The following is a 12,976-nucleotide window of genomic DNA, read 5'->3' as shown; positions in this document are numbered from 1 at the left end:
GATTCAACTATAATGCTTTGGGATTTGAGGATTACAAATGAAGAAGGAAAAAACCTGAATAACATCATCATTATGATGAGAAAAGCTTATATATTTAAAGTCACTGAAAGACAACAGCTTAACACAGAATATTTTAAAATGTTTCTGAAGTATCAGTAGACTCTTGAAAAGGATATTAGTAAGAATAAGGAACAAAAGCTAAATTTTGAAACTGGATGAGTTATTTTGAATCAGGGAGAGAGTTGGAGTAAAATGGAGTTGGAGTAGAAAATATCACAGAACATGGTGAACTAAAAACAGAACAAGAAGATTATACGTATATACTATATTTTTTGTTGTTCTAATTTTTGTTCCTTAAAGTATAATTGTTCTAATTTTTGTACCCTTGAATATAGTTTTTAATTTACAACAGGTAGATACTTTTTTAATTTGTTTATTTTTCCTCTCTTTTTGATAATTAAGTTTTTAAGCTGCTGATTGAGTGTTCCAAATGGGAAATGGGATGATTTACTTTACTGATTATGTCTGTTTTTTATGTATGCAGATGGTGGTATTTGTTTGTGTTATTTTGCTTTGTTTTTTTTGTGATGAGGTGTGTTCTATGTTGTTGTTTAATTCTGTAGTTATAGGTTATGTATTGTTATTTTATGTACATGCTTATGTCTTGTCTTCGTGTCTATATGTTCAATAAAATAAAAAATTCTCATCTGTTTCAACACTTCTTTGATGACATTGTTTTCCCACTGTCTGCTGCCCTCCCTCAGTGCAGTAACTGGAGTTTTACCAGTATTACTGTGACTAACAGTGTTTCAGAGGGAACCATGAACACAGCACTGCACTCCTACCTTCATTAGCAGTTTAATTTTGCCTAACAACAAGGTACTGTCTTTATACTGGTCAAACAGAGGAAAAACAACCACAGCAGGGCCAGTGAACCAGGCTCCTTGTCTGTCTGGTTCAGGCAACAGGTAGCAATTCTAAAAGTAGGTACTTGACCTACTGGGGTGTGACCAGTTTGTACAGTAGGTGCTGAGTTGCAATGAATAGCAACAGAGAGCATTCATTTTACATGAGACACAAAGAGAAAACTCACTGTCAAGTTTGCACACATATATATATATATCATATGTTTTTCCTCATGTGTCAGTTTCAGCTCTTAGACATACTGCATCATAACATAAAGATAACATATTGGTCTACTGCAGACATAGTATGCAGAAGAGCAGACTGTAATGACTCAGAACCTAGGAACCCAAAAGCACGAACTCAGAAACAGGAGCAGAGTCCAATATTCTTTAATCAGTCCAAAAAAACAATTAGGTGTCACAAACCAGGCAGGCAGGCAGATCAGACAGACAAATCCAAGGAAATAGGCAAAATCTTCAGACTAGTAAACAGACAAGGTAACAGGTAACAGGAGAGCCAACCAATAGGTATGGTAATGCTGGAAAGCTAGGCAGAAACACTAGACAATCTGGCAAGGGGTATGTGAATCTGGGCCAGTATATGAAGAGTGACTGAGCATAATGGGATCCAGGTAAGGAGTTTGGCGGGGAAACTCAGGTGAGGGGAATGAGGTGATTGCAGGGCAGATGGGGGTGGCAGGATCTGCAGTGACAGGAGAGTTAGTGATCAGGCAGGTGAATAGCATGAAAAATAGTCACTATGAAGATGAATCCATGACACAGGCAGTGCCAGTAGCTTGTAGAAGCTCAATGTAGACTAGACTTTTAACAACCAACCTGTACTTATTTATGGTTCTTTTAAGTATATTTAATATGAATGCTTTTGCAAAGTTGTACTTATCATTGTTTGTTAGGTCTTATAAATCCAAGGCACATTGTGAAATATTTCTAATTCTAATTCAGCTCTAATTGTCTATTTCAGAACAATTTGAAGCAATATTGTGATAATATTGTACCGTGATATTTTTGGCCACATTAATTGTTGGGTGAAAATTAATTGTAAGTTGCAACCATTGTGAAGGGTGCGGAACCTCCTTATGGCACAAGCATTACGGGTCAGTCTAAAACAGTCCTAGAACTACATTTGAACATAACAAAGGCCATTATGGGTTTATCAGTGCTGTGGGCAGGTCTGTCCTGGCCATTTCTCAGGACTTGTGCCCAGTTACAGTCACGCTCCTCCCATCTCTTTTCTGAATGCAGAACACCTCCTCATCACTGCCATTACAAAATGATTGATGTGGTTCACGTTGGAATGAGAACAGCATTTACGTATTTGCATAGTGGGAGCTCTGGCTATTTACTATATACTTATACTGGCCTGTCTGATCACTGCATAGAATAATTGTGACCAGCAGTTGGACTATCCAAAATGAACCTTTCTCTGTTTCAGACTGTCTAAATGTCCTTTGGTATAACAGCTTTTACCCCTTGAGGATGCATGAGTGAATTACACAAAGCATCATTCTTTTGAGAATGGTTTAGGGCAGCATGGTGGTCATGGTCAGCACTGTTGCTTCACAGCAAGAAGGGTCCTGCTGGGTTCAAATCTGATAACCAGCCTTTCTGTAGGGCTTTCTGAGTTTACATGTACTCCCTTGTGTCTGTGTGGGTCTCTTTCAGGTACTCTAGGTGCACCCACAGCCTGGTTTCTAACACTCCTTCTCATTGTACTTGTACCTGGTCTGCTACTTGAGAATTTGTACCACAGCTCTTTTGAGTCATTGTTCTCAAATACTTAATTGTCTTACCTCGCTTGTAAGTTGATTTGGATAAATCAATAATTTAAAGTGTAAATGTAAATGTTTCCTCCCACAGTCCAAAGATATACAAGTTAGGTAAATTGGAGAATCTGAATAGCTTGTAGGTGTCAATAGCTGGAATGTGTTGGCCCTGTGACTGATTGGTGACCTGTCCAGGATGAACATCACCTCCCTCATGAGGTCTGCTGGGATAAGCCCCAGCCCCCCATGATCATGCAATGGATAAGGCAGTAAGGTTGAGAAATGGATGGAGAATGTCTTACCAATCTAAAGGTTGACTACAACTACCAGAAGCATTTGGTCATAACATAATCTTAAAGTTGTGTGAATGACATCAGTTGAACAACACAACAACAAATTAGGAAGTCCAGAGCTAATTTTACTACTTCAAATGTGCCAAATGAGTCTGGTGGTAATTTGAAAAACTGAATAGAAACATGACAAAAGTAATGCTTTGTCTTTTCTCAAACCAAAAAAAAAAGATAGAAAAAACATGACCATTTTGCACCAAGATGGCAACAATAAAATATCTTAGAGCCTACAGGCCTACATGTTGACTCCTGAGGAAATCAGGAAATTCATGCAACAACTATCAAAGCTTTTGTCACACTGAGAAGAATTCCTGTCTACTCCTTTTGGTGGAAACCACCACATGCACACTGTGACAGACATACACACACACACACATACACACACACACACACACGTCAACGAACATGCATAGACAAACAAAGACACACATAAATGCACTTCCTTGGACAGAAATTAAGAATGGATGTAGCTGTGTGTGTGTCTCTGAGATCCAGAGAGGGTTGGGCTGGAAATATAAACAGTGGCAGAGGAAGCTGCTCGGTCTGCACCCCTGTGACCCACATACTCTCTTTGCTCAGCCAATGTCAGCTTTGAGTCAAGTGGAAAAATGTCCTATTTGTTTATTCTGAGTATGATTTCTCTCCTTCACCTGAAGTCACTGCAGTTGAGAGCTTAAACAATTTGTAAATTAATCACTTCGATTGACAGAAAATGAATCAGCAACTTTCTTGATCACTGATTAATTGTGTAACATCAATTCCACGCAAAGATGCCAAACATCAGTTTCTTTGTCTCGTGTGATCGTAAACTGAATATCTTTGTGTTTTATCTTTTGAGATTGTTAGTTGCAGCCTTACTACTGTTATTTGATTTTGCAGCAGGCATATTTGTCCTCACTATCCTACACATGTGTTCTGAAAGGGAGCTTGTCATAGATGTTATGTGTTAAGCCTGCTGTGTTTTATATCCATACTACAGCTGCCACAGCGGAGCTGACAGGCAAAAACTTCTTCAGAATTGATGGGGTACGACCTTGTTTATTTATGAGGCTGCTGAAAGCCTCCACTGTGAATCGACTGACAGCTTGTCACAGGTTTCATCACAACTTTATTGTGGATAACTCTACTCATACACACCTCATCCTGTTAAAGCCATCCCCACACCTTTATGTATCATGTGTTCGTGCTAGGGGAGACACACTCAGAAAGAATAGTGAGCTTGGCACAAGTTTTAGCCTTCCCAGTTGCCACATTAAAGGGTGATTTTTAAAATGGACAAGGTTGGAGGAATGCAGCTCTGACATGGAGCTGATGGCTGTCGTGATTGAATAGAAGTAAAGATGGGATCAGGCCTCACACCTTCTGGACACATAACATGGAAATCAGTCCTCATCAAGTCCTCTTGCAATGCAGCAGTGGTGTCTAAGGATGGAGAGGATTGTCATTTTGTCCAACACTGCAAAGTAAAACAATTACTGACCAGAATACTTGCTATTCATGATCCATACGTGTTTCAGGGGTTTCAGTGACCTCCCTGACCATTCCTGTAATGAATTTCCTCTGGACCAAAATTGTGTCGTGGAGTTTAAAGGATTAGTTCATTAATCAAATTGTTAATTGTCAGAAAATGTAATTATAAGAGTTTTGATAATCTATCATAATATGAAGACATCTCTATGGGCCTTGGGAACTTGTGATGGCATTTGTCATGGTAATACTACAATATGATACATAAAATTGTGAGCAGTAACCAAGGAAATACTTGAGTGAATAAAGAATCTGTAATGACTTAATAATAAATAAATTGTTAATACCGAGTTCCTGTATAATCATGATATCAATGACTATACAGTAGATAATGATGAGTCACTACAAAAAAGACTAGGAGTTAAATCGTTAGATAATTAATTCATAAATGTCTGGGAATCAATACTGACTTCTTTCTTCATTAATTGTTCCTGATTAACTAAATTTATTATTTATTATTAATTCCTTAAACCTGCAATAACTTATTTTTTGGACCACTTGGGGGCAGCATAAACAAGTTGTGAACACAACACTTACATATCATCAACTTTTAAGTCAATGTGTTGAACTTGTTAGCAAACAGTTGCTTATTTCCACATCCAGCAGTTATCATTCATTTAGAATCATGTTTCTGTTCACCTGGTGAATGTAAGTCCAATATTCACTCTCGTATAGTTCATTTTTTGTTCTCTACCAACTCCTGAGACAAATGAAAATGAAAAATATTGATTATAGCTGCTTTAAACAGTAGTTACTGTTTTTGTGCCCCCTCAATTAAAGTGGTACATCATCCTACAAATTAAAGTAGCTTCTGAGTTTTACTGGGGAATTCACAATTAGTTCCTTAAAATCAGAGACAGCAGGTGTAAGTCTTTAAATCATCATATGTAGACCACATACACATTCATATTCACATCCATATCATATTCAGTATCATTAGTGATGCAGACGCCATAAAATAAATGTAATAAACAGAATATCTACCAGTGTAATCAAACTTAAAATTTTGATCATGGAGCAGTGTAGAATGGCAGTAACCCCAAACACAAACTGCTTTCACAAAGTGAGTTGAGTATTTACATATTTACAACATCTCAACATTTTAATTTTTCCTCCCTTGTTCCCAGAGGCTCACTAGAGATCCAAATCTCAAAATTAAGCCTCATTTATATTATATCAATATTTTAACTTGATCAACTGAAACTGGGCCAGTAAAACAATCAATTTACAAATTTAAAATGAAAATACTTGTTGTTTGCAACATACATGGCAAAGCATCTCAAAAGTAACAGCTGGATTTCTATTATATTTTGTATGGAATGTCCTGCTCCTCATCACCATGACAGGTCAGGTCAGAATTTTGCCTTGATCAACACTTGCATTTTGAAGTTGCTGGAAGGCATATTTTTCTCTTTTGATGCGTTAGGCTAAACACATCCTACGCCTAAGATTGAAAGTTGTGTTTGACAGTAAATTCAATTTAATTTCCTCTGATTTGATCTTCACACTTTCTTGTCTCTTTGTCTTTCAGGTCACACAGGCCGTTTCATCAAAGTAGTATTCTGTACCAGTCTACTGTTTGTACTGGCTCATATCTGCTTCCAGACGGTACTATACACCTATCCTCCTCTCAACATTGCTATCGGTGATAACTGTTCACAATGGGACAGCATAACCAGACATATAGGACTGTCCAGGTATGTAAGCAAAACCACATGACTACAGTAGTCCTTGTAGGTGTGACATTAATTATCAATGCCAATGTCTAGTAAATTGGATAGCTATTTCTTTATTTAAGCAATTAATGATTGATCTTTTTTGCTACCCGTGTGGTAATACATAAGTATACACACAGAATAAACATAACAATCTGGACTAGTGTACAGAAGTCACTAGTGTACAGAACAAGAACTGCAACAGCAGAAAATGGGAGATATAGACAGCCATAAAAACTCAGAGCATATTAAGAATAAAGTATGACTGGGAAGCCTGGGGAATAATAGGAATGACATTACTGTGTACAAAGTAATATAATAAACGTACGGAAAATCTGTGTAGAATATGAGAGAGCAAGTATGTTTTAATTAGTGTATAATCCCATGAGAATAAGAATTGTTGTTTTCATTACCTTAGAATGAGCCCTTTATACACTCTTAGAAATAAAGATGCTGACTAGAACCATATAAGTTCTTTGGCTTGTCCCATAGGAGAACCCTTTTTTGTTTCTTGTGGAACCTTTTATAAAGGTTCCACCTGGAACCTTTACAGAGGGCTCTACCTAGAACCCAACATAAAGGGTTATACCCATAGACTGTACAAAATATGGACGTAGTCACCATGATGTCACCCACTGGTTTGCGAACTGTCAATTTGAAGCCTGGAGTGTAGCAATTTGACCACTGCCATCGTGGATTTGGCTGTCGCCATATTTGATTTCTGGAGCCAGAAGTGACCATATTTGGATGAGAGGGTTGAGCTGACCATAGTCCTAACTGCTAGCTCTGTTAGCATGGTGCATTTACAATCTATGGTCAACTGTGATCATGCTAATGCTAATGCTAATTTTTGCTAGTGAAAAACAGGCCTAAAACTGTTAAAACAAAATGTACTCACCAGAAAAAACTGATCATCCGATTCATTGATGTGTCTTTTATTGTCACCAAACTCTAACAAGACTTTTTTAGGCAATCACAATGTTCAATTAACTTTAGTGAAATGAAAACATACTGTGAAATAGCAGCAGCTAGGCCTATGGTTACGTTATGTAAGCAACGTTGTCGCCTTGGTAGCGCCTTGTCAATCACAACATAGCCACACCCTAAAGCATACCCTGCTTTATCGTCAAATTTTACTGAATGAACATCATGCTGTATTGAAGAAGACTTGAAACTACCAATTGAGATCATAAACTAATTAGGAAACAATTTACTGAGGTAATAAATCAAGAGAGAAGTAGGGTCATTTTCTCATAGACTTCCATACTGATAATCGGACTTCTTTTTGCAGCTAGTGGAGTCGCCCCCTGATGGCCATTAGATAGAATGCAGGTTTTTGGCACTTCCGTATTGGCATCACTTTTCAGCCCTGGAAGTTGCCACTAGGTTATACCTATAATTGTCTCTGAATGGTTTCAACCAGAACCCTCACTGGGGGTTCTATCCAGAACCTTTTCACCTTCTAAGGGTTTTATCGAGAACAGAGAACCCTTTTATATTTCAAGGGTTTCACCTAGAACCCTCTTGTCTTCTGAGAGTTCTATGAAGAACCATATTGTAATCTACAGATCCCATATATTGTATATTGTGGTTATCCATCATTTTGAAAATCTATATTACAATTACCAATGTTTATCATGTTGACATTGAGAAAATATTCAAATAATTTTTAATGAGAAAAAGATTTATTTAATAGTCTTGGAACAATGATGCATAAGGAGGGGAGACTCTCTGAGGATAAGCCAATAGAACAGGAGAGGCTGTGTAGGTCCTGGGGGGAACAGGTCAAAAGTGAGCATAGGACCAGTGGAATTAGCAAGATGGCAAATAGGACACAAACCAGGCACATCAGGCTGTCCGTAGCAGGTGAATTTGTGTAATCTCCAGTAATGTCGACAAAGCAGAGTGGGAAGAGACAGTAGCATCAATCTAGGTACACTTACTACACCAGATGAAGCAGTAAGCCATCTACAAACAACAAAGTAATGCATGGTCCAATGAGAGCAATCAGAGTATGGGCACATAATAATGGTGACAGTGGAACAGATTGAATAAGCCTTTCCTCCAACTCCTATTCTAAGAGCCTCTGCTGGCACACAATTAGGTGACAGTGAGTGAACCCCACAAGGTTGTCACATTAATTTATTTAAAATAGTCCACCTTTCACCATAAAAATCCTTTGGCTTCTCTGAAGTTTCTGATCTTCTGTCACTTCAATCCAACCTCTAGTATCAATTCATACACAGGTGATCACACAATGTGTGAACAGTAATCACTATTGATATCTCACACCTGTTTTGTAGAGAGGGGCAGACCATGTGGTGCAATCTGTAGGGAAACCATCTCTCAGCTCCTACATACTAACCCCAACAGGGCAGCCAGCTCCCAGGCATCATGCACTCGGCCTTTCCCCTGGGAGACTGGGATTCAATTCCGAGCTCCAACACCCCTCCACACTGTAGCCCTCCATACCCCCAGCCCTCCCACCATCCATAATAAAGGAAAAATAGATAAGGAAGGGCAATTTTTTGGCTCATGAGTTCCTCCCTCCGGAGGTTGTAGTTACAATGGTAAAAACAAAGCTAACATGGTGGCTGATTAGGTAAGAGCACAGCAGTGCTATTTTGAAGATTGAGGGTTCAAGACAAGCTCTTCTCACCAGAAAGCACATCATGTAGCTACATTATAAGGTGCACTGCCACTATTGGTGGTGGTGCTTTTTATAAAAGCACCAGTTAAGTGTTGTACATCATGAATTAGAAAATACTAAATATATATATATATATATATATACATCAAAAAAGATCTTCAATATCAACAAGACTATGGCAGAACACAAGTAAAATTAATTGATTAAGGGGATTCCAGATACATCTTCATTTAAAAATACTATTTGAAACATGGGTAAACATTTTAATATTTGAGGGTGACGATCTTCTAATACCCATGCTTTCAACAATCCTTGAAGAACCCTTTCTTCCAAAAAGGGTTCTTTGGATGGAAAGGGTTCTTACTGAAACCCTTAGTCTTACAAAGAACCCTTGAAGAACCCTTTTTCAGAAAGGGGTTTTTCAAAAGCAAATGGTTCTGGGTAAAACCTAAGCCCTTCAAGAAGAACCATTTTGTAATCCTTACTTCTGACAGTGTATTTACATCGGGAGTGGGCCCCCTAGTGTTGCACTGCCAAGATTTTACAGTGGCCCTGAATGGAAAAACCAAAAACTGGCTCTAGAGAGGGTCTTTTGCATTTTTTGCAAGTTTTGCAGCCACCGTAGGTTCTCCTACACGCTTGGCGAGTGAGGGGAGAGGTATTCATTTGGTTGCAATCTGCAACCTCACTGCTGGAAGCCACTAAATCTTACACACTGCTCCTTTAACCTTTCCATATATATGTGTGTGTATGTCCTGTAGGCTTCCCTTGGATGATCCTTGGAGTGTGTCACGCCTCCTGTGTCCTGACCTGGGTGTGTGTGTGGTTGCCTTGGTAACCATAGTCCTCTGCAGCAGATTGGTCAGGAACAGAGAAATGGTGGCTGCTGCCAACATTACATCAGTGAGTCATTTTGGTTTGAGTTTGATTTGATTCTTACACAAAGTACACAGCCATTAATCAAAGATCACATAGATGAAATCTGCTTTTTCATCATAACTCCTGCACCCATGAACAGGATTATCCAGGTTTAGTATTCACTTCATACATCATTTTTTATTAAACAGGGAAGAATCTGGGTTTAGTTACTAGTAACTACTAACAACAAGTCTAAGTTCTGCAGACTTAAAGTTGTTGTTGTATGTTAAACTGCATGTTGTATGTTATAATACAATATCTTTATTGTGCCTAGGTCTATGGTTTCTAAAAGAATAACCTACCTTATACTTACAACTACTTGCATAATATATATGTATATATATATATATATATATATATATATATATATATATATATATATATATATATATATACATATATATGCAATATATACTGCTTATGTAGTGAACTTTGCATGGATGGAAATTCAGTTCAAGTGAATTCAGTTTTATTTACATAGCACCAAGTCACAACAGAAGTTATCTCAGGGCACTTTTCACATAGAGCGGGTGTAGACTGTACTCTTTATTTCACAGAGACCAAACATTCCCCCATGAACAGGCACTTGGCAACAGCAGCAAGGAAAACTCCCCTTTAATAGGAAGAAACCTCAAGCAGAATCGGGCTTTAGGTGAGAGGCCATAATACTAATAGAGGTATGACTAATAATAATAATGATAGCAGGCATGGATGACAAGCAGGACCACATTGGTCCACCTAGCCATGGTCCATGGAAGCTCGCAATCCACAACTAGGGGATCCACAACCCTTATCCATAGGAACCTGCGAGACAGCACAAAACTCCAGGGAAGAACCTAAGTTAGTAACATGCATTAATGGTACATGAATGCATACAGATGGAGAGGGGTAGGATGAGGGAGGAGCTCAGTGCATCATGGGAAGTCCCCCGGTAGTCTAGGCCTATAGCAACATAACTAGTGGCTGGTCCAAGGCAAGCCTGGGCTGGCCCTAACCATAAGCTTTATCAAAAAGAAAAGTTTTAAGCCTACTCTTAAACATTGAGAGAGTGTCTGTCAACTGGAAGATGATTCCACAGGAAAGGAGACTGATAGTTGAAGGCTCTGCCTCCCATTTTACTTCTGGAGACTCTAGATCCACAAGTAAATATTGAATTTATTTATTTACTAGTCATCTTGCTCCACTTACTTTTGGGCTTTCCAGTAAAAACATTTTTTAAGATATTACCAACAAGACAAATGCTTAAGATATTGAGAATAACTGAGAATAATATCTGTAGATTTTGTGGTGATGAGGAGGAGGATATAATGGGTTGTTTTTTTGGTATTGTCCAGTCATTGCATCCTTTTGGCAGCACATGGCAAATTGGTTATCTGAACAAGCAATCCTTTTACCTTTGTCCAATCTCAATATTATTTGGGGTTATCAAGATGATAAAAATATGTTATTGAATACTGTTGTGTTGCTTGGCAAACTTTATATATTTGATTCTCCAAAAAAGCAGGTTTTGAGTTCATATATTCATATTATTTTTTAAAACATTACTATTTGCAGGAAAAGATGATTATTAAAGGCAGAGCAAAAAGCTCAAACAGAAATAAATGGGAGATTCTGACAATATCAAAAACTTGGGATACAGAGCTATGATTATTCTATATGGAAAGGTTAAAATTATTTATATTTGTATTCAAATAAAAGTAATAGGAAATAATAAGAAATAATAAGAAATATGCATAAAAATCCAGTTTTTGTTTTTATTATGCTTTTAATTATCAGATATTAAAGTGTTAAAATGAGTGTTTATGAATAAAACATCTTACAAAGGAGGTCACCACACTGGGTCTCAAACTCGAGTCTCCGCAATCATAGACGAATGCACTGACTACTGAGCTAAAACCAAGTTTATCACAAATGTGCAGACAGACCTCTACTTATTTATACTCCTGTAACACAGAGACAGCGCAGTGTGTAATGTGTAGAGAAGAACTTCAAAGGCGATTCTTGCACTTTTCATTTATTGTCTATTTTGTACAACCTAACTGTGGAAAGGAGAAGTGGCTCACAGGTTATGGAGAGTCCCTTGGGAGCACTTTGTGTGTGTCAGCAGCCCAGCTTTATCTCTGGGGAACACCCCCAACTCCAGGAGTGATGTCCAAATAAAGAAATGTGCATCATGTAGCAGGATGTGATGTGATTCCCCTCGTTCAGATCTGCTGACAGATGTTGTTGTTGATATTTTGAGCGATGGTCAGCACAGTGGAGAAAAACGAACACTAGCCTTTGATGTCTTAAAGCTGAAAATGTTTATTGAAGCACTTTATCAAGGAGAACTGAAATAGAGAACATCAAAGTCATCTGCAACTCGGATGCTGTCTCTTTCCGTTCTGCCCCCTGAAGGTCTGACCCTTAGTCTTTAACCTAAGCAAATCAGCCTACAACATGAAAAATTAGTCTAATTGGTTCACTAGTTTCTAAACAAGGAACTGCGTTTTACCTGTGTCAGTTCAGGTCACGTTGCATGGAACTTCAGGTCACTGTCAGCACATTCTGGCTACACATCCTACCTATCTGTGTTGTCTAGGAAGGCCCTCTCCGACCCTGGTGACCATGGCAATGCTAATTTACCCTTTATCAGAGAGGTTTCTGCTTTTCCCAAAACATCTGGACAGCAGGAGTCTCAAGGAGAGGAGAGAATGCCTCCGTCCTGCTTAAGAATTACAGTGTGACCTCAAGGCCCAGGCTTGACCCAATGCAACCCAATTTGTAACCCCTAAAGATGGAAAATTCCATAACAGATGTAACAGCAGAGCAGAGGAGAGAGACTGAGATAGTGATGTAACGACCTGCGTGCTGGTATTTGACATGTTTTTTTTTCTTCCCAAAAACAAATAACAGCTATTCTGGGTACATAAAGCAGCTTTCCTGAACTTCAAAATATGCATTTGGAAAACTGCGTTGCCTTATAGTAACAGCGAACTAACCACAAGCTAAATATACAACACATTAAATATTTGCTATTAATATCTACGGCATCCTCAAGTACAATTAAACCCACCTGGGCTGCAGGAGAGCTTGTACTGTCATCCATCTTTCAAGACCTGCAGGGGGATGAATGCAACGGAACCAT

At 38.3% G+C, this 12,976-nt stretch overlaps 2 protein-coding genes across 4 annotated transcripts in view; one reads left to right on the top strand and one right to left on the bottom strand.

Annotated features, from left to right (window-relative positions):
- The window catches only part of nvl (nuclear VCP like), a 316,947-nt gene that overhangs the window by 133,165 nt on the left and 170,806 nt on the right, over positions 1-12,976 (bottom strand). The gene's annotated exons all lie outside the window — the stretch shown is intronic.
- The window catches only part of piezo1 (piezo type mechanosensitive ion channel component 1 (Er blood group)), a 172,399-nt gene that overhangs the window by 40,800 nt on the left and 118,623 nt on the right, over positions 1-12,976 (top strand). For all 3 annotated transcript variants that reach the window (XM_067609224.1, XM_067609223.1, XM_067609225.1), the window contains exons 3-4: positions 6,098-6,263; positions 9,693-9,834. In XM_067609224.1, coding sequence (XP_067465325.1) covers positions 6,098-6,263; positions 9,693-9,834 — 308 coding nt within the window. The remainder of the gene's footprint in view (positions 1-6,097; positions 6,264-9,692; positions 9,835-12,976) is intronic.

The sequence above is a fragment of the Thunnus thynnus genome, chromosome 14 (genome assembly GCF_963924715.1).
Source record: "Thunnus thynnus chromosome 14, fThuThy2.1, whole genome shotgun sequence".
In the NCBI taxonomy this organism is placed as follows: Eukaryota; Metazoa; Chordata; class Actinopteri; order Scombriformes; family Scombridae; genus Thunnus; species Thunnus thynnus.
Note: the sequence above shows the minus strand (reverse complement) of the source record. Positions and strands in the feature narration are given on the sequence as shown.